The sequence below is a fragment of the Manis javanica genome, chromosome 2 (assembly GCF_040802235.1).
Source record: "Manis javanica isolate MJ-LG chromosome 2, MJ_LKY, whole genome shotgun sequence".
Taxonomy (NCBI): Eukaryota; Metazoa; Chordata; class Mammalia; order Pholidota; family Manidae; genus Manis; species Manis javanica.
In genome coordinates this window covers 209245501-209270170 of record NC_133157.1, presented here as the reverse complement: position 1 = coordinate 209270170, position 24670 = coordinate 209245501, and the positions used below count along the sequence as shown (strand labels likewise).

General features: G+C 46.2%; 1 protein-coding gene across 10 annotated transcripts in view; it reads right to left on the bottom strand.

The window, feature by feature from the left end:
* MTSS1 (MTSS I-BAR domain containing 1) overlaps nucleotides 1–24670 on the bottom strand; it is a 153063-nt gene that overhangs the window by 19774 nt on the left and 108619 nt on the right. For 6 of the 10 annotated variants that reach the window (XM_073230082.1, XM_073230080.1, XM_073230085.1 and 3 more), the window contains exons 4-7: nucleotides 14137–14221; nucleotides 11941–12032; nucleotides 10877–10951; nucleotides 6926–6937 (exon numbers count right to left, since the gene is read on the bottom strand). In XM_073230082.1, the coding sequence (XP_073086183.1) occupies nucleotides 6926–6937; nucleotides 10877–10951; nucleotides 11941–12032; nucleotides 14137–14221 (264 nt within the window). The remainder of the gene's footprint in view (nucleotides 1–6925; nucleotides 6938–10876; nucleotides 10952–11940; nucleotides 12033–14136; nucleotides 14222–24670) is intronic. The other 4 variants (XM_073230081.1, XM_073230086.1, XM_073230084.1 and 1 more) reach the window with 1 other exon arrangement.

The following is a 24670-nucleotide window of genomic DNA, read 5'->3' as shown; positions in this document are numbered from 1 at the left end:
ACCCACTGGCCTCAACCGCCATGCATTCAGACGGCCTGACACTGTAACACTAGCGAATTCCAGGACCACCAGGCAGCCGAAAGAAGGGAGGGGTGCCTTAAATGGGCTTTCTAGGCAAAATTCCCCAGCAAAGAAAATGCTTGTGACTTTTTATGTGAAATCTAAGTCACCTCCATCTTGAGAATTTTCTTTCACCACCAGTTTCCAGGGCTTGGTTCTATTCATGCTGAATAATTTTAAGAAGTAAAGCAAGGAGACTTTTCTCCCCCAGGAGAAATATAATCATTCTCTTTGCAGAAAATGTTCTGGGGGCAAAGCACTATGAATGTGCGTCATATCACAGCCACACCCCTAAAGAGAAAGGATTTGATTCTTTTTTAATCAGGGGGAGTTTACCAGGCTTCTGGAAAGAAATGAAGATCTCCTATCTTCCAAACATTTACATTTATTTTCTTTAGTCTTTACATAAATGTTCAAGGCAGGAATTAATATCTCCTTTTGACAGAGGAGGAAAAGAGACTAAGGGAGGCCAAGTGGCTTGCACAGGGCCACTACGCTAGACTCCATCAGGTCGTTCTCGTTCAGAAGCCCACATTCCCTGTACCTCATGCTCACAGCAAACCTACACCGAGAACAAGCTGCCCACAGTTAAACGTTCTACGTCTGTGACAGCCCAATTAAACAGCCAGTCAAGCATGAACAGCACTATCTGGAACCTCTCAGCCTCTCCATCCACACACAAGGCAACCCAACCTGGGCCTCGTGGCTGAACCCAGCCAGGAACCATTCACAGGCAAAGGACTTTCCCACCAGGAAGAGCAAACGCACAACACCCTGGAAGTCACCCAAAGTCATCTCTTTTACCTGAGACAGACACATGGGGAAGCCACTGGAATCCTGCAAAATGATGTTCACATGCTCCGATGCACACAAATACTAAATTTCATTCTAAGATGCCTGTTTTTTTTCACATTTTTATACACAGCAAATCAGGGGATGTCTAATAATCAATGGTGTGTGTCCTAGTGTAAACAGAAGTTTTTTTTCTTTTTTTGTGGTCCAGAAAACAAGTGCATCTTACAATTGATGGCATCCTAGAATCAATGAAATATGGGCTTTAAATACTGAAGTATGGGATATAAACACAGAAATGGACATGCAAGGAGAGATAGGAAATTAGAATTTGGAATAAAAAATGTCCTCCCACCAAACAGCAGTTGCCCTTGTTATCCCTGTAAGTCCTCTACCCTAACAACTTGCAGCAGCTTTTGATTGACTCCTAGAAGTGAAAACCACCAGAAATTAAAAGATAAATAGATCTTATCAGGTAAAAAGATTAGAGGCTTTTGGAATTAAGAATCTTCAAACAAACTCAGTTTCTGTTAATTCTTTCAATGAGCTATGCCCGTTTCCACTCATCTGTGACATGTAGCAACAGCAACAAGCTCACAAGGCTGTGTGAGACCCAGTGAATTCATTCACATGAAGCACTGAGAGCACCATGCCTGGCACGTGGTGTGCACTTGGTTAAGTGTATGCACTATTAGTATCCACACGGCACCTCTGAAGCTGTCCTTCTAACAATGGACACCTCAGCAGGGGACAGTAAGCAGGGCAGTGGGTTTTTTTTTTATAATAAGCTTTCCATTCAAGGTCCTCTTTGATGAACAGAAATACGGAACCCCATAATCCTTTCCCCAAAGGTAGGAGTCTCATCAAGATTCACTGGTCCCTGAGCAATCAGCTTGCTTAACAAAGCAAACAATAAGAAGAGACAGCTCAGAGAATGACCAGGAAACTTCCATGCCAACCTGTGGCTCAGAGAACCCTCATGTCACCAGGATGGGGCGTGGGTGCCTTTCAAAAACCACAGAACGAAGGGTTCAATTTTCAGCCCTAACTTCTACCTCCAAGGAGGGAAAGGGGCTGGGGTTTGAGTTCTATCAACAGTGGCCAACAATTTGATCAATCATGCCTGCATAGTGAAGCCTGGGTAAAAATTCTTGAACAGCGAGCTTCAGGAAGCTTCCTGGTCGGTGAATACACTGAGGCGATGGGAGGGCGGTATGTCCTGGGGAGGACATGGAAGCTCTGCACCCACCAAAACCCACCTTGTGGCTCTATGTGGCTAGCTCTTCACCTGGGTGTTCGTTTGCATAAAAAACTGGTGATTCTAAGTATAGTGCTTTCCTCAATTCTGTGAGTCGTCTTAAGAAATTATCAAACCTGAGAGGAATTCACAGGAAGCCCTGAATCTGAGGCTGGCCAGGCAGAAGTGTGGGTAGCCCGGGACCCCACTGCGGCTAGTGACTGCAGCAGGCGGGGGTAGTGCTGTGGCACTGAGTCCTTAGCCTGTGGGGGTGACGCTAACTCCGGGTAGTAGTGTCAGAACTGGACTGAACGGTAGGACACCCAGCTGGCATGAGAATGGGCCTTAGAACACAAATGCCTTTGCCATCCTGGGGACAACTGGAGGGCAGAGGCCTACTTTTGCTTCCAACAGGGTCTAGCACAGCAGAGGCACTTCATCCATGCTTCCTGAATGAAGAAGACATGCTTTCTGGGAACAGCCAGGACTCAAGGGCAGAAGTCACGGAGAATGTGAATGAAATGTGAATCAATGAGCCCTCTGAAAACTGTCAAGGGCTTGAAACTTGAGAGGCAGGATGACCACCCCAGCCTGCCAGCCAGTCACATGCTGAAGCATCCATTTAGTGCTCCCTAGGTAGGCAGAAACCATATTGTGCAAGGAATCCATATTTCAAACAACTTGTCCTTTAAATACTCTGTCTTTTGGTATTTGGTCAAAACTAACACTGAGAAAAGCCCTGGGGTGCTTCCCCTCCCCATCCACCTGTTACTGTAAATACCTCTCCCAGGCTTCCAAATGCAGCTACAGGAAGCACGGCCTCCACACCTTGACGACAGTCTCACTGTGCACAGGGACATTTCAGGGCATTTGTTTTGGGTCCCACACTCAGCTCTTTGCAACCAGAGTTGCAGGCAGGGTGCACACTGGGCTGTGCCGAGGTGAGGATTTCCCGGGCACCAGCTCTGCCAAGGAAGGGGCTGGGTCTCTGGTGCATCTGCTGTTTGGCCTGTTTTTACCTAGGACTCTCAGTTGTATGGTCAATGGATCCCCCAGCCTCCAAGGACTACATACTTTCATCTCAAAGGGAGCAGCCCTTTTTTGCAGGAGCTTCCTGGGTTAAATTCCAATGAATCTACTGATTTCCACCAGGAACAGCTTTCTGAATCCTTTTTAGACACAGGGTCTAACAAGTAAAATCCTGCCACTCCTGCTCTCACCAAGGCAGAAGGAGTAGGGCTGCCTCCTTACGGTGCTTCTCCCCTCGTCCTGCCAGCACGGGGGTGGCCCTGCAGGGCTGGCTGGCGCCTGGCTGCCCAGTTCCTGCCCCCTTGCTCGGCAGATGGCTCTATCTGGTGTTTCCCGGGACACACATGTCAGGTTGCAGTTCTTTCATGCTGACTCATCATTAAAACGTCCTTCCTTGACCATTTCACAGGTTTTCCCAGTAAGCAGGATTTGCACCCCATTCAGTTATTTCCTGCATAATTAGATGTGTGTGCTCCCACAATGCCTTTCCCAAGCCTGGAATGAAACAGTGACTCAACAGTCTTCCCTGCTGTGTCGCAGTTGTATCTAAACACCCAGAAAGATCACAAGACTGCAAGTGACCCAGCAACGTCTCAAGCCCAAACCCATTGCCTATCCACATTTAGAGCCTCCCCTGGACTTCAGGAAGGACCAGTTACAGCTCAAGTTTCAACAGAGAACAATCTGCCCTTTGGGCCCAATGTGCACTTCTACCACTTACACTGGTGTGGCAGTCAGTCCCCTGCAGGGACCCCCACAGGAGTGGGCACAGCGTGGCGAGGAAGCAGCCTGGAGCCACTGGCCAGCTCTCCTGCCACCTCATGGCAGTATTTAGGAAAGAACGTTACTTTAGTTCGCTTTGCAAACAGCAAACGCACCAGTGGGGAGGTGACCGTGGAAAGTATTCAGAGATTTCTAGGAGCTGCCACCTTCCTTCCAAGGCCTGGTCTTGAAACCTTGGATCACCAGAAGCAATACAGGGAGGGCCACTCTCAGCTCCAACCTGACTCCAGTGGCCCAGGAAGTCCTAAGGGGATGGCAAGTTCTGATACCTTTCCGGAGGTACACCCATGGCAGGAGCTGGTCTCCTTGCACTGGCCACACAGCCGTCTGAGCAGTCTGTCTCTTCCAGCCTCTCCTACTCACAGCAGGAACAGAGTGAAGAAGCCTCTGCCTCATGCCAGGCAGCCCTGTAGCAGATGACTCTGACTTTTCAGATGGGAAGTCCCTCTACGAAAGTGGTTGGAGGGGACTCAGATGCACTCAGTCCCGGCCACTGAGTCAGGGAGAACCACCCACCTATGGAACTCAGGTTTTGGGGGCTTTCTGAGAGTAGGCCGGCCAGCTTTGTAAGCAGAGAAGCAGTGTGTGCAGAAATGTGTGCACACGTGTGATGTGACCAGAGAACGCATAAGCCAACTAGAAAGGATTCCCTACTGCACACGCGTTTCCTTTCTTGGCACGTAAGGAAAGAAGGGTGATGGGGGAGTTTAGTCCAATTTGAGATCTGAGCATTAATGAGGCCCAGAGATAGAACCATCTGCAGACAGGTTAGGGCTGCCAGGGAGCTGAGGCTAAACAGTGGGGGTCCCTGAGGTTTTCATATGGCACAGTCCCCCTGTAGTGGACTGGTAGCTCCCCAAAGGGCTGACTCAGGGTGTCACACACAAGTTCCCTCAGGGCACTGCTCTGAGACACAGTCACCCTTTATGACGGGTTCTGGTGCTCCCATTTGGTGACAGCCATATCTTGGTGCACACTGTCCCCTCTACCTTGAGCATCTCTCCCACAGCTGGTCCTTGCTCATTCCCTCATATCTACTCCCACCCCAGGCTTAGCCGGGCTCCTTTCTCTTTGCCCCACTGCTATAACTTCCGCTAATACTCATCACAGCTCTGAGCACACCAGACTAAACCAGTTCACTTGCTTCCACTGAGCCTCAGTTCCTCAAGGGAGTGGTACATCCCTGGCTGAATACATCCTGAGTTGTAAATTCCTTACCTCGTGGAGGCCCCCAGCCAATAATACTAATGCAGAGACATGGGGTTCAAGGTAAATAATTCTAACTAGACCAAAGGAGAGTCCCATATATGTACATGTGTACATACACACGTTTTTCTTATTATACCAGAACATTTTAACTATAAGGAAACTGTTAAAATACCGATGTCCAGGTTCAAATATGATTTAAAACTTGCAAAGAAAAATTTATGAGGGTTTTAAGCTATATGGCTTTCTCACACCTTTATGCCCAAGTTTACCACTGTGATTATATGTCATCACGGCTTAGCCCTGCAAACAGGCCCCTGCGAGACAGGACTTGAGGGAGCTGTGGAGACTTTTCCTCAGATGAACAGAATCTAAGTCACACAGCCAAAAGGCTGTGCAGTTTCTTTATTCATCCTAACCATGCTGCCCATTATTTAAAACAAATAAAATGCCCAGTTTACTCCACAGGCCGACTCACGCCAGCCTCTCAGCAAAGGTTCTAGTAAAACTCTGTCCTCAAAAGGCCACATATTATATAATTCCCTTTATATGCAATGTCTAGAATAGGCACACCATGGAGAGGAAGCAAAGCAGTGCCTGTCAGGGGGTTGGAGGGAGGGATAATGGGCAGTGACTGCTTCAAAGGTATCCAGTGTGTTTTGGGGGTGATGTGTTTTAGTGTGATGGTCACACAACACTGTGAATACTAAAATCCACTGAAATGTTCAATTCAAAACAGTGGGTTTTATGTTCTGTGAATTTTATCAATAAGTAGAAACGTGGCTGTCTTACCTTTCTTCCAAAGGTACACTAAAACCTGTTCAAGCTTGTTTCATAATCACAACACTGAGGAAGGGAAAAGATCATTTTTCCAGCTGGGGAACCATGAGCCCACTGTCACCATGAGGGGAGTCGAGGCAGAACTGTGCTCCCCTGACAGCAGGCCGTCCTGGCCCTGCCTTGCCACAGAGGCCTGCGTGGTTTGGGTTGGTCACAGATGACAGATTCCAATTCCAAAACCTCCTTGAAGCTGTTAGTAAAAATGTTCTCAGAGAACACTCAGGCACAGTCAGGCAGGATAAACCACATGGACACCTCACAGACAGACCTTTCCAAAACAGAGGGACAGTCACGAGACTCCAAAAGCGACTTGAAGTTTTAGAAGCAAAATCACCCACAGAATGAGGTTCAACAATCAGTCAAGAAGATCATTTTGATTATTGAATCTGAAGATCTGATACTTTTGAAATGAGACATTTCACAAACTCTGCTGAAATAAGAAATACTTCGGTTTTGATTTTTTTTTTCTTAAATGAATTACGGTTTTAGAAAGAACTATATGGCCCTGGGGTGACAAAGTTAAAGATATTTTGCAAGCTTACTACAAGCAAATCTGATTTGGGAATTATTTTGAGTTATTTAATGCACCTCTACATGTTTTGTGATATAAATACATACATACATATATACTTAGATAGATATGTATGTTTAAGTGTATTTATTTTCTGTAGAAAAGAGGGCCAAAGTCATTTGGTATTTCTTTTTTCCATGAGTCTAATAATGAATTGCAACGATGCAAAGGCTTTAGAATGTTGTGCTAACCCATTAAAGGGCCAAATATTGAAGAAAGAAAATGATTGAGACATACACACACACACACAATTTTCTTAGGGTTATGGAAAATTAAGTAGGCACAATTGATTGTTCTGAGCTGGTTGGAAAACTTGGGCAATTAGCATAGGTCTGGACAACCACGGAAAGCCCACAGCAAGGACCACACCGTGACCAGCCACCAGAGATTTCGGATGGTAGACTTACCGAGAGCGTCCACTGGCAGGGGGGGCGCACGGTGAGAAAGTGCAGGATACACAATTGACACAAAAAGGAAAATAATAAAGTCAAACTGGTATTCGAGCAGCAATCTTCCCATTTTTGTGTGTTAAACAGTCCATGGCTTGCCACTGAATATTATATAAGGATGATTAAACCCACGTCCAAAAGCTGCACATCCAAGTTGCCTTCCCTGACTTGCTAATATCCTTTCCTTTTCATCTAAACAGAAATCTTCTTAGTTAGAAATCATCACCCCTGGAGAATACAGCAAGCTTTTTAAAACAAGATGAAGAATATAATCCCATAAGAAGCCACTATGATGCTTTACCAAGAGAGCCTTTCAAGTGTGACCTATCATAACTTGAACAGTAGCTACAGAAACCTAGGAAATAAAGTTTAAATGGGGGTGAGAACTTTTTAAAAACTAAAGAACTAAAAATGTTAGTGCAATAACAAAAAAGATACAAAGTATGTGAGTCTCTTTACTAGGTGTATCATGATAGCCTTGCAGCCTCTGGTGAAAAGCAATAGACTGAACTATTTGAATGTCAGACTCAAGGGTTACTACATTAAAATGTTCCTGTTCTCTCATAGACAGTTCTTGATTAACTTGTAGTAGAGATTGAAACAGAAAGCTTCACCATAGCTTTTATATTTAAATTAATAGTAATATGGAAGTTAATTAAATGAGAAGCTCCTGACTTTGTACAGTAAGGAGGTCAAAGGAAATAACAAAAATTGCTTGCCACGTCTAATCCTTACTTCCCAGCTGGGGTATGGCCAAGCCCAGGACCCCAGAGGCCATGAGCTGGTATCAAGGGCTTGATGAAGACTCAAGACGTGCCATTCGGAGCTTAGGGCTTTTGAATCAGCCCCACACCGCTGACCCACATTCCTCTGCTGCCTTTGTCTTGCCTCCCTCTCCTGTCAACAGACTGGCTCAGCCTCATGCCCCTGACCCCAGGCACTAGCCTGGGACTTCTCAGAAGACAGGCACCACCTCTGCAGCTCCCTCATCGGCCTAGTGTTTAACTCCTAGTAGGTCTTCAATAAGCCTGCCTTTCACAAAAATGGATGCATTTACTCTGCTGGATCATATGCCAAGTTGTTTTAAAATAGTTTTGAGATAAAATCTAACCAATCCCCAAAAAGCCATCACGAGCTTTCTTGATGATAATATTTAAATACCTTTAGATTACAAATTACCACTCTCTATATTATAGCGAAAGAGTTAAATAAAGAACATGACAAAGGCCTATATCTACAGAGTGAAAATATAGGTAAATTAGCCAAACTCACACAAATTGCACCCCATATGTGCCTTCCTGAGTCAAGGGCAATGCTAAAACCATGTTTAAATGCCATGTCAAAGGCATCTGAAATTTTGAAAAGTGAAGTCAGAAGAATTTTAGATCAAAGATCATGGTTTTTGAAAAAGGCATAGCAGAAAGCTGCTTGGTAATGTCCCAGAGGCACATTAGAAAGGAAGGGACTGTTTGGCTGTAAAGATCAGATTGAGTTCTAGCAGGACAAAGAAAAATACCCAACACATTCATCCGTCCCGACACATCATGTAAATCTCAGAAGAAACAACACTTTTTAAGCCAAGAGCCTAGAAAGTCTCTACTTCAAGGACATGAAGCAGATGTTTTAGCAGAAAGGGAAAAAAACTTCAGCTCACCAGACCCAAAAATAACTGGAAGATTCAAATGACCAGATTTTTTCTGGCCCTTGTCTATTTCTAGTTCCTTCTTGGGCTAAGCATCTTCTAAGAGAGCACTGCTTAACAAACATGCAATCAGAATGTCTGCATGACTCTGGTACTGTCTAGAAGGTTCCAGCCACCCTAGAAATATACGTATGCGGGCACTTGGTGAAAAAAAAAAAAATAACGCACTTACATATTTTAGTTAAAAAAATTACAAAGGAAAGAAAGAAAAACTTTTCTGTTTGTAACCTGGAATAACCAGAAAAACACACAGCCTTCCAAGCCACTCCTCTGACTTGGCTTGTAGGCATAATAAATACACCATTGTGGCCACATTGTCTGGAAAGATATGGTGCCCGAGACCACCATATGGTGGGGCCAAAGAGACAAGACGTTTCAGAAACCCCGGCTCACAGCCTCCATTCTCTCAGCATTCAGGCCCCAGTGGCCCCAAGGAACCTCAAAACCAAATGCCAAGTTATTCCTGAATACAAGATGAGAAGCATCTCTTCATGTTATGTAGTCCAGCCCTTGTGCATTCGCTCTCCACCTGGCACCTTGGTGGGAAACTCATTTTCCACTAGAGGAAGCCTGAGCCAGGACTGGCCAAGTCTAATTGCCACAAACTCCCTTTTGACTGTGCTGCAATCAAACCATGGGCTTCCCCCTGGGTCTGAATTCTGCTAACTGGACAATGCCAGTACTTTGAGGGGCAGACAGGGATTGTTTCAGCCTCTATGCACAATTAAGATAAAAGGATTTTCACTGCAGCCAAGACCTTAAGAACTCTGAAAAGAGAACTCTGAAACAGCTAAGGGCAAATTGCTACTTTTCCTTACCTTGTCCTCACACCAAATTCCCAAACCTTTTCCAAACTATAAGCCGGAGTGCCCTCCAAATCTCTCCTACCTTAAAGCTGCCAAGTTGCCAGTTTACATGGAGGTCACTTCCAAATTTTCACCAGCCTGTTCTTCCACAGCACCATAGAGTCTATGCAAAATGGTGGCAGTTTTATTTATAAACATTTAGCTCTAAACTTGCTAAAATGTTACTGACCAAAAACCCTGTTCCTTGTTAAATGTTAACTTCCAGGTGACCTAGTTAGATAGAACATAAACTGGAGAAACACTAAGAGCAGGAACTCAGATCTAAAACAGAGGAGGCCAATACAAACAGAAAATCTGATCATGGGTGAAATTTCTGCTGCCTTTATCTTGAAATGGCCTCATGGTTTTTATAAGAACTGGAGGACATTTTTAAGAAATGTTCAAATGTAAAAACTTTGTCTTGTCCTCACCATACTTCCAACCAAATCATCCCATCTCCCAAACGTATTTTCTTTTAATTCCAAATGAAAAGTGCTTGTTTAGGTAAGAGGACACTCCGTTTTGGAGATTTCAACCTAAAAGGTCATTGTCCCAAACAAACACCAAACACAGGGCAAGCTAATAGGGGAAAAAGCCCATTTTATCAGTTGGGATGCAACAAATTAAAAATACTCGGTATCAAGAAAAGACTGGAAGGAATGTCACCTTCTCAAGTTTGAGTCCCTACATTGTAGTAAAATGTTACAAATGCTTACAAAGTGGATGTAGCTAGATTTTTCTCTTCAAACTCCTAGTCCATGCTGGCAGAGGAGAGCTGGGTCCCGGATCTGACAGTGAACTGGTTTGTGAAGGACGATAAGCGGGCAGAGGTGGAGGCACAGCACACAGGTCCGCTTTTCCTCATGGAGCTCCCGCCCCCATGCATGTCATGAAAAAGCCCCTACACAGCAGTGACTCCCAGCCCCACTGCAGTCATTTCTAACATTCTCACGAGACTTAATAAAGGGTTGGGGAGATTATAGGCTGTGAAAGATGGAGGAGAAAATGACATGATTTCTGTAATAACTACCATAGAACATTTGCATGAAGGCTTTTCTGTATTATTCCAAGGCTTCCAAGAAATTTATATGTTTCATTATAATGCACAAAAGGCATGGAAACTGTCAGATTTTGGAGACAAAGATGGAGGGAGGGAACAAGTCAAGTACAACTCTGCAAGGGTCAAATTAATAAATATTTTGCACTTGAGAACTTTAATTCAGATAGAATCTATTTGCTCCTGTTCTCCAGGGCTGTTACAGGTAAGGAAATCTGAACTGAACAGTTTCTGCTTCAAAGACAAATCAAGCACATGCTTGTTTTCCCAAAGTTATACTATTAAATAGCAGAATTTGTAGTTACCTTTTTTTGCTTTCTTCTGCAGCTTTAGTGTATCTGAGGACTTCTTTTTTATCTCTTGGCGAGCTTTTTTATACTCTAAGAGAAAAAGAGAATATTGAGTAATTTTACCAATTTGCTTGACAGAAAATATTTTAGCAATAGCCATTACTTTCGCCACGGAAAGGTTAAACTATGACATGCAATAAATAGTGTTATCAGCATATAGTATAATAAAAATCTCATGAAGACATTTTATAGCAAAGGGACTATTAACATGAAAACAACAGAATGCACTCTAATCTTTCCCTTATAATATTCACTCACGCCAGCTTTGAGGAAAGACATTACTTGGGAATATGTTACTTAAAATGAAAAATTCACAATTTCTCAACTCAAGTATTCAAGTATCAGGAAATAGTTTCAGTATTATCTACTTTTCCAAGGTCCAAATCCATAGGGTTTCACTCAAAAAAGAACCCAGGTGGCAAGATGCTGGCCAGATGTTGTAATTCAGGAAAGATCACCTCTAATGACAGCAGGAGAAACCAGACCATTTTAGGAAAAAATTTGGAAAGGCCCAGCTGCATGACTTTCATATTAATACTGAGGCCGGACACAGCGGACACCACAGAGCGGCAGCCCACACATACACACATTCCCCAGGAACCACCTCCTCTTTCCTCCCCAGTCGACACCCATTCCTGGATCTTCCATTCCTGTTGCTGCCTCTTCATCACCCTGACTTGGACATTTGAGATGACAGTCGCCTCTGATATTTCTCTCCTTTGCTGCCCTCATATTAAATTAATTGCCGATTCAACCAGTCTGCTGGCAGCCATCCCCGAGGTTTCCCTCCCACCAGCCCAAAGCCAGTCAGAGCTTTGTTTCATATGAAAAACAACAGTGCTCAGTCCTGCAATGGGATCACTTTTGACTCTATCTGCCAACTCTGAAACGCCTACAGAAGTGGGGACAGAGTGGGCCCTTAGAGTGACACAATACACCCAGCAGAGGCATCAGGCAGCAGCCAGCAATGCCCAGCACTCATCTCACAGCACTAGCGCAAGCTGACAGCCGGCCCGTACCTTTTGCGTGGTCTTTATCCAGCTGGTTCGCTACTTTCTTCCATTCTTCCATCTGTTCTTGCAGTGGGTTTATCAGACAGTCGATCAGAGCACTTTTATCAAAGGAGAAAAGGAGAAATTCAACAGATACATTTTGTTGTCAATATTTACACTTGATTGTCAAAACGTACCTAGATCACAATTACTTGAGGCAAGTCAAGGCAGCATACTAAGGCTAAGTTCACATTCAAATCCCCCGATTTTGTAACAGCCTTGTTCTCCATATGCTTTCAGATGACTGTTTAGCTATAAACATGACTGGATGGAATGACCTCTTTTCATTTCCCGTTTATATCCCAACTCTCGTTTTAACAAGCAAGGCTAGAGACCAGTGGGGTCACCCTTTGGTTGCACAGCAGAAGCACCTAGAGAGCTTTAAAAAGGGAAAGACACCAGGGCCTCACCCCACACCTAATATTTGATAGAAGCTTTGAGGGTGGGAGCCCGGCATTACTATCTTTTAAAAAGACCCACATGATTCTGATATGCATAGGATTATAAGACATGAACACAGACTAGCAGTGATCAGCCTAGAGAAAGAGAAGCTGACTGCCAGCTTCCACATCAGAGGGGCAAAGGTACATCCCTTTGGTTTAGCCTCCGGATCAGACCACACATGGACATATGGAAGCGTGCTCCCCACACAGAGGAACTGTACCCAAGGGTTTCTGTGCAAATGAAGAAAAATGGGCCCATTCCTACATCACAGAGATATTATAAAAAAATCAGAAAATGCCCATAAATTGCATGAATTGCTTTTTGATCCTGGGCCTCCTGAAAATCTCCAGGTTCTTGGTACAAGTCCCCTCCTTTGCTTTCAGGGTCTACTTACAGCTCCCTCACCCACACACACTCCCTCCAGCCATCAACACAGCCCACTCCCTTACTTTGTCCAGGTCTCTGTTCAGATCTTTCTTCTGAATAAGAGTCACTCCCTCACCACCCAGTGTCAGACAGCAGCCACCTGTCCCCTATCCCATGTATTCTACCTTGCAGCATTTCTCACTGCCTGACATTTAATTAGGTTTATTTAGTGTCTAGAGCATGCATGCCCTGAGAACAGGACACAGGCTATCCACTGCTCTATCCCATTCCCCTAAGTGCCTGGCACATTGTAGGTGCTCAGTAAACAGGGGCTATTGAATTGGTGTCTCCTTGTCCCTAACAGGGTGAGGTGCCACAAGGCTGGCCAGGAATAAAACAAGGCAGCAGGTGTGTGAGAAGGGGTACTGTGTGACCTGGGGAGCATGACCCAGGAGCGAGGAGGAGGGATGGAAGCTGGATTTCATCACCTGCTGCACCGGGTGCTTTCTGCTGTGAATGTGTGGACAGTTCATTCATTTTCACAAGAACCCTTTATAGATTATCATCCCCATTTTACACGGGCTAAGATTCTAGCCAAGATTACAGCATGTAAGCAGCCAGGCCCGGCTGTCTCTAAGACAAGGTGCTTGCCACTATGTTCTGCAGCCTTCTGCACTGGCCCCGCCAAGAGGGTGAGAGGCATTTCACTTTGGCAACCACTTACACAACTTGCGAGCCATAAAACAGAACAGCGTGAAACTGCTGAGCTGTGCTGATCTGCTTGGAAGAAGGTCCCTGCTCATCTGAACATCGGGGACTCCAAATCCCCATGGCAGCCAATGCTGGTTCCACCCATTCTGGATGCTGGGTAGACAGGCAAGAGTGGGCAGCGTGGAGAGCTCTGGAACTACTGCTGCCCCCGTGCGGGCCTGGAGGGAGCACTCGGGGAGCAGGACAGCAGTGTGCACCTCACTCTCCAGGACCATGGCTCCTCTCCCCAAGGCTCCTGTGGGGTTTGTGGGGGGCGGCCGGGCTCAGCAGGAGGCCCCACTCCTCACACTGAGGGGGATGAGGGAGGCACACAGGAGCAGAGGAGGTCCCACAGGGGCAGGTGCAGCCTCCATGAGGGCGGGCGCATTGTCTGCTGTACCGCTGGCATCCAGGCTAGTGCCTGGCACGTCACAGACACCCAACACACACTCGGCTCAGTGAGTGAGTAGAGTAATGGGCTGTGGGGATTTAAATGCACTGGGGAAACCAGGGCTGCATAAGGCAGGTTACACTATGTGTCACCACTTCCTTAACCTGAAATCAGCAAGGAGGCTGGAGAGTTGCGTGAACCATGCTCCTCACCTTGAAAACTGCCGCAGCTTGGTTTCTATGCTTCTATGCCTCATGCACATCCGGGTCAGGGCAGAGCCAATCTCTCTGGTACCACCTAAAAAAGCAACAGAGGCAAAGTTGAAGGTGGGAGACAAGTCAGAGTCACCAAGCTCTTTTAAAAGAGTATAAAACAAGCCAGCTCTCACCATGTTGTAAAACCTAAGCCACTGCCTCTCAGACTTCTCATGTACACGTGTGTACGCATGCACAATTAAGTATTCTGGTGACATATTTTCATATAATCACCAAAACAAAACTGACCTTTGCTATATGTCCGATACCCTTTAATATCTTCTATTTTTTCTGATTTTTAAAAAATGCTGATTGTGACCCAGAAATTGATTTTACAACCCACTAACAGGTCTTGACCTGAGGTCTGAAAAATACTTCCCAAGGAGGATGATCAAAATAGTACCTGATGTTTAGGGAAAAGTTGTCGTTTTGTGGGCTTTTCCCCCCACTTCCGGCAAAAATAATCCTCTTTGCATTATTTAGAGCAGCTAATGAGGCTGCTCTCATTGTTTCAAGACAAATATTCTAGAATACAGGTAATTCAGAGAAGAGCAAGGCTAAAGCAAAATGAAAGGATGGAGTACCTTCTAATAAGTTTGGATAACAGCAGTGAGAGGCCGGCCATCCAACTCAGCCAACCTCAAAGTCAGCCGCAAAGAGGTTAGATCTTCCCAGAATTCTTGTCATACTTTTCCCTTCATGCACACCCTTTCCTAAGATCAGTTTTGAAGTTCCCCTTCCTCCCTGTCTTGGAAACAATGCCTGAATCAGCATTTACTTGGCTGAGGAGGAGGGGAGGGAGGAACAAATTCTAACTGCAGATGGTAATTCTGTACAGACCACTGGAAAGCACAATTATAAATATTATAAAAACACCAGGGCTCACAAAATCAGGGGGAAAGTGTCAAATATAACACTATTTTTAACAGACAAGGCCTTCAAGGGAAGCCACAGGAATCTACAGCAGGCTTAACCAAGTCAAGGCAGCAGGAAAACTTCCCTCCTTTATTAGTACTCGTGACATTATGGGCTGTATTTTCCCCCATCTGACTTCTCTTCTGGAAATGCCAATGTGCTGATTCAGTTCCACCTATTTTCCATTTTATTCTGCAAAACGAACAGGTTTACAGAACCAAAAAAATCAATAGTAGTGATACATACATATATATATAATATTTTTGTATTTTGTTTTATTCTGTAAAGAGAAGCCTTCTAGAGCAATATTTCCATTCTTTTAAAACAGGGTTTCTCACCTTCACACTATTGACTTGTGGGCTGGGTGATTGTCCGGGAGGCTGTCCTGTGTACCATAGGATGGTTTTCAGTATCCTTGGCCTCGACCCACCTGAAGTCAGTAGCAGCCCCCCAGTTTGCGACAACCAAAAATGTCTCCAGGCAGTACCAAGCCTTCCCTGGAGAGCAAAACCTCCTCCAAGTTCAGAAGCACTGCTGTAAGAGGACCTGAGCAAGAAGTAACAGTCACCTGAGGCCAGAAGTCTTTGTAAAATGCTGCCCTTTGGCTCCTGGCACCTGCAGCTACTCCCAGGAGTTAGTGATCACCTGAGCTCAGGGCCAACTACCGCAACTCACACGGCTCCACCACAGGAACCCAGTAGAGGGCGCTGTTTTCACACGAGCCACTCCCATTCTGAGCTCGTTACAGGTTCTCTGAAACTCTTATTGCTTATAAGCAAGGACGAGGAACACTTTATCCCCAGGGAAATATCTCCTATTTTTCCTGGGCCTTCATTTGATTAAAAGTTAATAACCTGGCCATGCAAGGAAACTGGAGCACTCATTCACTGCTGGGAGGAGTTATAAACTAGTACTTTTCTGGAGGAAAACTAAGCAGCCTCTATCAAGAAAAGCCTTGAAAAAACAAGTTCCTTCTTTGACCCAGAAATTCTACTTCTGGAAATTTAACTGGAGCACACAATTAAGGATGAGAGCAAATCCTTACCTATGAGGTGCATCATGGAAATGTTGACTACAACCAAAGAAACTAGAAACAAAATCCCATTTTAGGGAATAGGTTAAATAAACCATAGAACAGCCACACAATGGAATAGCACGTAGTTATCTCAAGTGCTGGACAGTAACTTTAAGGTCACAGAAACTGTGTCATTGGTATAGAGCTTAGGATGCGCTGAGCTCTGGGATAAAGGCTTCGCACATATGAGCTCCTTGGAAATCCTCTCAACAGTCCCATTTTATAGACAGGAAAGATGTCTTATACAGTATGTCTAAGATCACACTGCTGGCAAGTGGATTCCAACCCAGGCTGAATCTCCAGAGCCTATGCACTTAACCAGCACATGGCCCTCATAAAACACAAAAGAGGCAGAGCGGAGGGCCTCGGGCATTCCTAAATTCACACCATTGTGGCTGTTAGGGATTTACAGCCCAGCTCTCAAATTTGGTTCCTGAGCTGAGAATTGTTGAATTGGTACTAGAGGATTGAGCTCCAATTCCTGCTAGGCTCTGGCAGCAAGCTAAGTGGTGGAGAACTGCTTCACTGACAACCCATGCCCTTTGTCTCCTCCAGACGGAAGTCTCTGGCTGTAAAAGATCACCTCAAAGGTCAGTTTCCTCACCCCATGTCTCTGTCCTACTGTTTGTTACCTTCCCAGATATTTTCCATAGAAGGCCACTGGCCATGTACTGTCCCCAGGACAAGGCTTCTCATCAAGAGCTGAGCTATGGTCCTATAACAAGCAGTTTCTGAGCACGCTACATGGTGCCACCCCGCGGGCTTCTGCAGCACAGGAAATGCTGAGGGGGGGAGGAAAGAAAGAACCGTAAGAAAAACTTCCAAAGAGCAGTGTCTCTGTCCAGCTGGCATGCGGGCAGGAGACAGGCGGATGACATCCTCCCCGAACCCCGGGACCCTCCGTTAGAGTGACCGCTGATCTCAGCAACATGGGCACCCTAAAAATAGCTCTATCTGTGGATGTGCTTAACAATGTCTTATGCTCTTACTGACCCTTGGTAAAATTGAAAAAAAAGAAAATCAGCAGGTTTGAAAAAGCTACAGAGGAAACTGGCTTTAGCTACAAAGACAGAACAGACATCTGGAAGAGCTCCGGTTTGACAGTGAGAATATTTATGGATCAGATGGCTGGCTGAGACACACCAGCAGCCTGTCAGCGAGGACAAGATCTCACTTGTTTCTGTTTTCCCTGCACCCAACCCTGTGCTGAATGAAGGAAGCAACATTTACCAGTTTGAGAGTAAACCATCAGGGTGCCTATACCTGGAAGCAGGACCATGGATGGGGTTTGCCTTTTGTTTAATCCCAAAATATTTCTGTATCTCCTATGTGAACACTACAGAAGATTTAAAACAAATCCCAGATTCTTATCATCTTAGAAATGGTCTCTGTCGATTCAAGGTCAGCCTACAGAAACAATAGTGGATTCATTTCCTACTGCTTTCCTAATACATTACTACAACCTTACTGGCTTGGAGCAACAGACATATAGTATCTCACACTTCTGGAACTCAGAAGTCCAAAATCAGTCTCACTGAGCTAAAACCATGGTGTCCCTCCCGAGAGTTGCGTTCCTTGTGGAGGCTCTAGGAGAGAATTTGCTTCCCTGCCTTTTCCAGCTTCAAGAGGCCCCCTGCTTTCCTTGGCTTGTGGCCCCTTCCCCCATCTTCAAAGCCAGCAGCCTAGCATCTTTTCTCTGACTCCTATCCTCCTGCCACCTTCTGGCAAGAGCCCTTGTGAGTGTACCAGGCCCATCTTGATAGACCAGGATCATCTCATCTCAAGGTCCTTAACTGAATTACATCTGCAAAGACCCTTTTGCCAGGCATGATGGTAACACGTTCATGGGTCTGGCGATGAGGATGTGGACATCTTTGGGGGCCATCATTCTGCCTACCAAAGATGCGTAAGAGTTGCTAATTTGGCGAGTGTGGAGAGGCACTGTGGTTGTCTCTCCAGAATCCATTCCTCCTCAGCTGGCGAGTCTGGGCCAATGACCTAATCCCACCTCCCTTGGCAGCGACCCACAGGGGACGGGACAAAGACCGAGAGAAGGCTGACAGAGAGGCCTCTGAGGAAAACCTCCCTGATCGTAAGGCCAACACACGCAGAACATCAACAGGAAGCAGGCTGCCCAGTTGCCACAGACAGCTGTCTTTCAGGGCAGGAGCCACCTGCTGTAGCAGGAGGCCTGACCTGTGGACAGAAGAGAGGAGGACCCTGAGTCCCCAGTGACCTCCCTGAGCCACCAAATTAACACACTTTTGGCCTGTTTTCCCTCCAAATCTGTGGTTCCTGCAAGAGCACACATTTCCATGTTTTTAAAGCCACTTTCATTTGGTTGTGTTTCTTGCCAGCTGAGAAGAAGGAAGAGATCAGTGGCCTCCCGCGCTTCCCCCCAGCACCGGGAATCAACCCTGGTGCCCAAAGAAATTGCTAGGAGATACGTAAGTCTTTCACTCACTGCTGAGGGATGCAAATGTACTTTACAGCAAAAATTTTAATTCTTTTCAATGTAGCGTACATGAAAGAACTTTCTCCCATAACAAGCAAAGGTAAACTAGATGACGTGCAAGGAGAGTGGCAAGAAGGCACTAGACCATTGGCACTAGACTGGGCTAGATCATCGGAGTGCGAATGCTGGGACGGAATGCCGGGAGTGCTGCACATGAAGATGCTTACAGATTCCACAGACGTACACTAAGCACTGGATCAGTCTCCTAGGGCTGCGGTAAAGCAAGGTACCCCGAACCAGCTGGCTTAAAACAACCAGAGTTTATTGTTCCATGGTTTGGGAGGTCAGAAGTCTGAGATCAAGGTGTCAGCAGGGCCACATTTCCTCCAGACCGGCAGGAAAGAATCCTTCCCTGCCTCTCCCCAGCTTCTGCTGGTTACCAGCAATCCTTGGCTTATAGAGGCATCCGCCTCCCTCTTCAAGTGGCCATCTCCAGGTGTGTACCCATCTTCCCAGGACATCTATGTGAAGGCATTCTTCTCTCTGCACATGTCTGCGTCCAAATTTCTCCTTATAAAGGTACCAGTCTTACTGGGCTAGGGCCCACCCTAACAACCTCACCTGAACTTGGTGACACCTACAGAGACCTCATGTCCAAATCAGGTCACATTCACAGGTACATTCACAGAGTTAGGATGTCAACACAGGATGTGTCTTTAGGGGGCCATGATGTACCCCACAGTAAATCTACTGTGCAGCACGAATTAAAGTGATTCCAAGTATGATGACGACAAGGGCCTGGAAGACTGCTTGGAGGCTGCCTGTGACATGATGCAGAGAAGGCAGTCTTTGCAGCAACCCTGTGAGGGAGGTGTTTCCATCCCCACTTTATAAATGGTGTGGGTTAACTGCTTGCTGAGCACCACAGGACTGCTAAGTGGGAGGGCTAAGGTCCTGCTTTTACTGACACCAAAAGGCTCCTTCCCATTATGACAAGCTGGAGACGTTCCCGAGTGCGGACAAAGAGGCACATTAAAGTCACAAACAGAATACAGACTGTTTAATGCCTGTTTGGGGGAGGATGAGGGGGAAATGAGCCACGAAGCCAATGACCTTCCCACCCCGCCAAGTCCAACATGGCTACACCATTCTGGCTGCCACTTGCCACAGTAGCTCTGCAGGAAGGCGGGACAATGGCATCCATCAAGTGGCACTGTCCCATCCCTCCATGCAGCTTCATTTGCAGGTGGCTTCTGTCTCCCCACACAGCAGGGGGCTAACCGGCAAGCTGTGGCAGGGTCTACAGTGTGCAGGTGGTGAGCAAGGACTAAAAGGCCACTCTGTCAGGCCCACTTCTGCGGCAGAAGGGGGAACAGCTGGAGGAAGCACGGCTTAAGAAGTGCCTGGGTGGAAGCGCATGGCTAGTCAGTCACTGTGCGACTCGGCACCCATCTGAGGTTCTGATACTGTCGGAAGGCTAATTAGGAAGCAGAATATCTGGACAGGAAAATAAGCTCTGCAACCTCTGTAGGGGAGTTCAAAGGGAAGGCACAGGATGGTTTCCCCATGGCACGGTCTCTCCACTTCGGCCCTGCTGACAGCTTGCACCGCACCATTCTTGCCGTGGGGGCTGTCCTACACACCAGAGGGTCTGAGGCAGCATCCCTGTCCTCTACCATCTGGATGCCAGTAGCACACACCAAGCTGTGGTGTCCAAGACTGTCACCAGACATTGCCAACTGTCCCTTGGGGGCAAAACCTGTGTCCTTCCACAAAAGGGGGTCACTGGGCCTCAGGAAGCCACAACTGACAGACTGAGCTGGAAGAGCAGCAGGCCCCCAAACACCATCACAGGCACTAAGAGAAGCAATTAAGCTCACTGCCTGCCCCCCACTCCGAGCTTCATAAGCACAGAGATGATGGGTGACTCCTGTTGTGTAATGAAGAAAATATCCCACTTGCCATTAAAGAAACATTAAGTTCAAAACACACAACTGACATTCCCCACAAAGTCAACAAGCACTAACACCCTCCCCCACAGCCTCAGGGATACAGCTAACCAGAAGCAGTTTATGTTCAAGCCTAAACCTTAAGAAATACCCAAACAGCTACAAAATGGAGCCCAAGAGGCCTACACTAGGCAGGATCCTAGGCACAGAAGAGCCACCGTCTGTGTGGTTCAGAAAACCTTTGCGAGACCAGCCTAGAGCTTGGAGAACAAGGGGCAGTGGAAGAAAAAAGCCAGCTCTGGACACCGGCCAGTGATACACTGTTAGCCCCAAAGTGTCTGAAGACTTGTGATGCGGGACATAAAACAGACACATGCAATCCTTACCCTGGCAGGCTCTGTCCCCGCTGCAGACAGATGTGTGGAGTTGCTTACTGCACCCACGTGGTTGCAGTTTAAAAGATCTAGGAGAGGTGGCATGTGTGGTTCCCAGGCACGTAACTTATCACACATACCAAATATACCAAACATATCATATATGACTGTAGGGTGCCCTATGATACAGTTTTTATCAGGAATCTTCTCCTAAAACATCAGTTTTATCCATACCAACTCTTTCCTGTTGAGGTAAGTGACTCCCTTTGCTTCCACTGACCTCCAAGAGTCCAGGGGGGTCCTCAGCAGCTATATCCCATACTCTCTCTCTCTTGGCCACATACTCAGGTGATAAGCAGACCCAAGCAGCTTGCAAGCCACAAGTTTCCATGGCAGCAGTATTCCCCCCATGGTGAATCGGGAGTCCTGGCACAAAGTTCCTTGCCATCTCCTGAATAGTATAAGGATTAGAAGGAAAAGCAGTACAGCCAAAGGGTACTCAGCTCTGAAGTCACATAACACTGATTCACAGCCCAGCACCGCCATTCATCAGCTGTATGACCTCAGAAGGGTCCAACTTGCTTAGACTCAAACGTTAATGGTTGTGCTCTAAAAAAGGTTATTCTGACTAGTGTTTTGTGTAGTATTTGCTGCATTTATCACATCCTCAACACATCATCATCTATGATTTGCAGTTTGAACTTCTTGTGAAACAATCCAGATAGCCTTTTTTTTTTTTACAGTTGTTGTCCCCAATTCTGCACAATTGTCTCATCCACACTTAATTTGATGGCTATACTTTTTAAAGGCAACTTGCTTCTATCTTACCTTTCCACACATCCCACTTATTTTGTAGAAATAACCAATCTTGATTTTCACACTCATATTCCAAAGATTTGTATACCTTATAATTCAACGACTTAATGATGGCCCATACAACTGGAATATGCAGGTTTGGGTACACACACAACTCTTGGTTGAACCCACAACACAGGTGGAGGAGTATGTGGATACACAGAGAATAAGCCTACTAGCCATGAGCTTACTGAAGGCAGGGTCTGGTACCCTTTAGTGAGAAAATAAGAAGCAGTGGTTACACCTGTGGGCCAATTAAGTAGGGCTTTGATGTAGCAATAATTAGCCAAGTCCTACAGGAAGGCAGAGATCAGAGCAATTAACTTTGGCCTGGCTGCTGTATCTGCCCACATCAATGTGTTAGCCACCGTATAACAGCCCTCACTCTCCCACAGCTAATATCGCCTTCTCCAAGGAGCTGGCTAATGAGTACATGGAAAGCAAGTTAACAGAGCGGCTTCTGAGAAAGCCAGAATTATCCCTTCTTCCCAAACATCTCAGAAGACCACAGGCCAAGGAGCGGTCCTACGGCTCTGCCCGTGAAGGATCTGCTCATATTTAGCAAGTTATGTATCAACAAAGTGGTCATTTGATGCAAGTCAAAGCTGCAGCACAGAGATTCATGGTTAATTGACTGCAGGGAGCCTGGATCTCTCGGTACCCATGCCTTCAACACAGGCAGCTGCTCTGGGCTAACCAACTTTTAAAGGTGGCCCCAGCCCTAGGTCTCTCGCCATTGTTTTTTTTTATATCACAAAGCTCAAGACAGTTGAGTCACCAGCTCCTTCCAGGAAATGGGGAGGAAAGCTCCTATGGAATCCACCACCTGGTACCATCATGAGCCACTCAGGGCCACTTGTGTAATGGCTTGTGGCAGGTTGTAATACTGCAGGCCCAATACACAAGGAAGGGGCGTCTCTCCTCAAAAGCCCTGCTCGGCACAGAAATCCCGTGGTGTCAGGTGTCTGTCCACCTCGACGGCCGGCGGGAGGACTGCCGGAGCATAGCTGCACAGAAGCTGCCTCAGCAGGCATCAGCTGCTGCACCATCTGCCGCCCCGGGGACGCCTGGAGGTGACACTCGTCACTGCCAACACGGCTCCACACACATGTGAGTGTCACACTTGAGGACGAACCTGGCATGTACTTCTGCAATCTCGCTGGTGTGTTTCAGGATTCTGTGTAACAACTTTAAGTGATAGTCCATGGATATCAAAAGGGAGACGAAAAATATCTTCAAATGGCACCTGAGTGTGTGCCTGAATTCTAATAAGAAAGGACAGAGCTCAACATGCCCGGAAAAGCACAACCATAAAACCTTAGCTAACAAAAACCATGCTTCACCCAAATATTCAGTCCAAGAGGCCAAGTTCAAAAGGCTGTTATGTGGACCTCTGCAACCAGACCAACATAATGAATCAGCAGGGAGCCCTGGGTATGCCAGGAATGGGACCAGCTGGACATCGGCTGGAGGTGGGCACACCTGCTTGGGGCTCTATAAAGGGGATCTTCCAAGTGACCGCCAGGCTGGATCTCTTCCCCTTTAAGAGAAATCTAACGGCAGCCAGGATGCTGGAGAAGGGCTGCATTTCTATATTAAAAAAATACTGAGGAAATGCTACTGTGGCCCCATTACCGTGCTATGAATGGAGGAGACCACCTTTGCCCTTGTGGACCATACATTTCATCCCAACTTGCCAGCTATGGACTTTAGGGAACTTGGAGCTGGAGGGTGCCTTAGAAAACACACGAGGCAATGAGCCAGTGTTTCCTTGCTACTCCACCTTGCACGTGCTGGCCTTTAACTAGCAGGGGAGCTCCGGGGCCCTCTCAGGAGCCCCACCCTTACTGTCATTTCTCTTGGTCAGGGAATTGCAACTGCATTCTCCCCTGTGCATGTGTGAGGCAGCTGGTTTCCGTCAGGTTTTCACTAAAGGTCAAAGAACATGCTCAGGATATTAAGAACATCAAATCAACAAACTATGTTTCTTCTGGTTTCATCAGCATTTTATTTTTATTCTTGGGCAGAGAGATGGACAACTGGGAGAAGGTGCAATCATTTGTTTAACTACAGGGAGGGGAGGAAGAGAGGAGAGAATGGGGAACAGCCAACTCCTGGTATTCTGAGTTATCCTACAGACCATTTACAGCAGTTCTGTAAACACACTCCACACAGCAGATACGCTAGTCATACTTAAATCATTGGCAACGTCCAGATACCGTACATTAGCCCTGAAGAGGGTGTCACAACTACCCAGACATTTTGTATGTGCCAGTGAGATCACCTACATGTTCTTGCAACAAATACACAATTTGACTTCAAGGAAACTAATGGATGAGAAACACTGAGTTGTATTTTAAGCAGTGGGAAGATCTGTCCCTTCATTCTCATGGGTTCCTTAGAACAATGCAAAGCAACTTAAAAAAGATTTTCAAAAATAAACCTTTAGGCTCCCCAACAAAGGAAGCATTAACTTCCCTTTTGCTACAATGCAAATCCTAACAACCCACTTCCATCTTCAAGGAAGAGGAGAACATGTGGCATTTCCTGTTCAAAAAACTGTATTATTCAGCTACTGTATGTGGCTGAGATGTAATGGACAACCCAGCTGGTGTTTACAGGACAGCTAATATCACTCTGTGGAGAGAGAATGCTGGAGAGGGTCAGTGACACACTTCGGGAAGACACCCTTGTGCCCACACTTGGGGTGGGAGACACTGCAACTGTTATGAGCTCAATCTTCCAGCCAATCTCACACTCCCCAGCCTCTCCCACTTCACGACTTTTCAAAAAGCAGAGGAAACAAAAGCACACACAGTCCTATTACCATCTGGCAGCTTCGGCAAGTGTGAGGCTCTGGCATGCACGG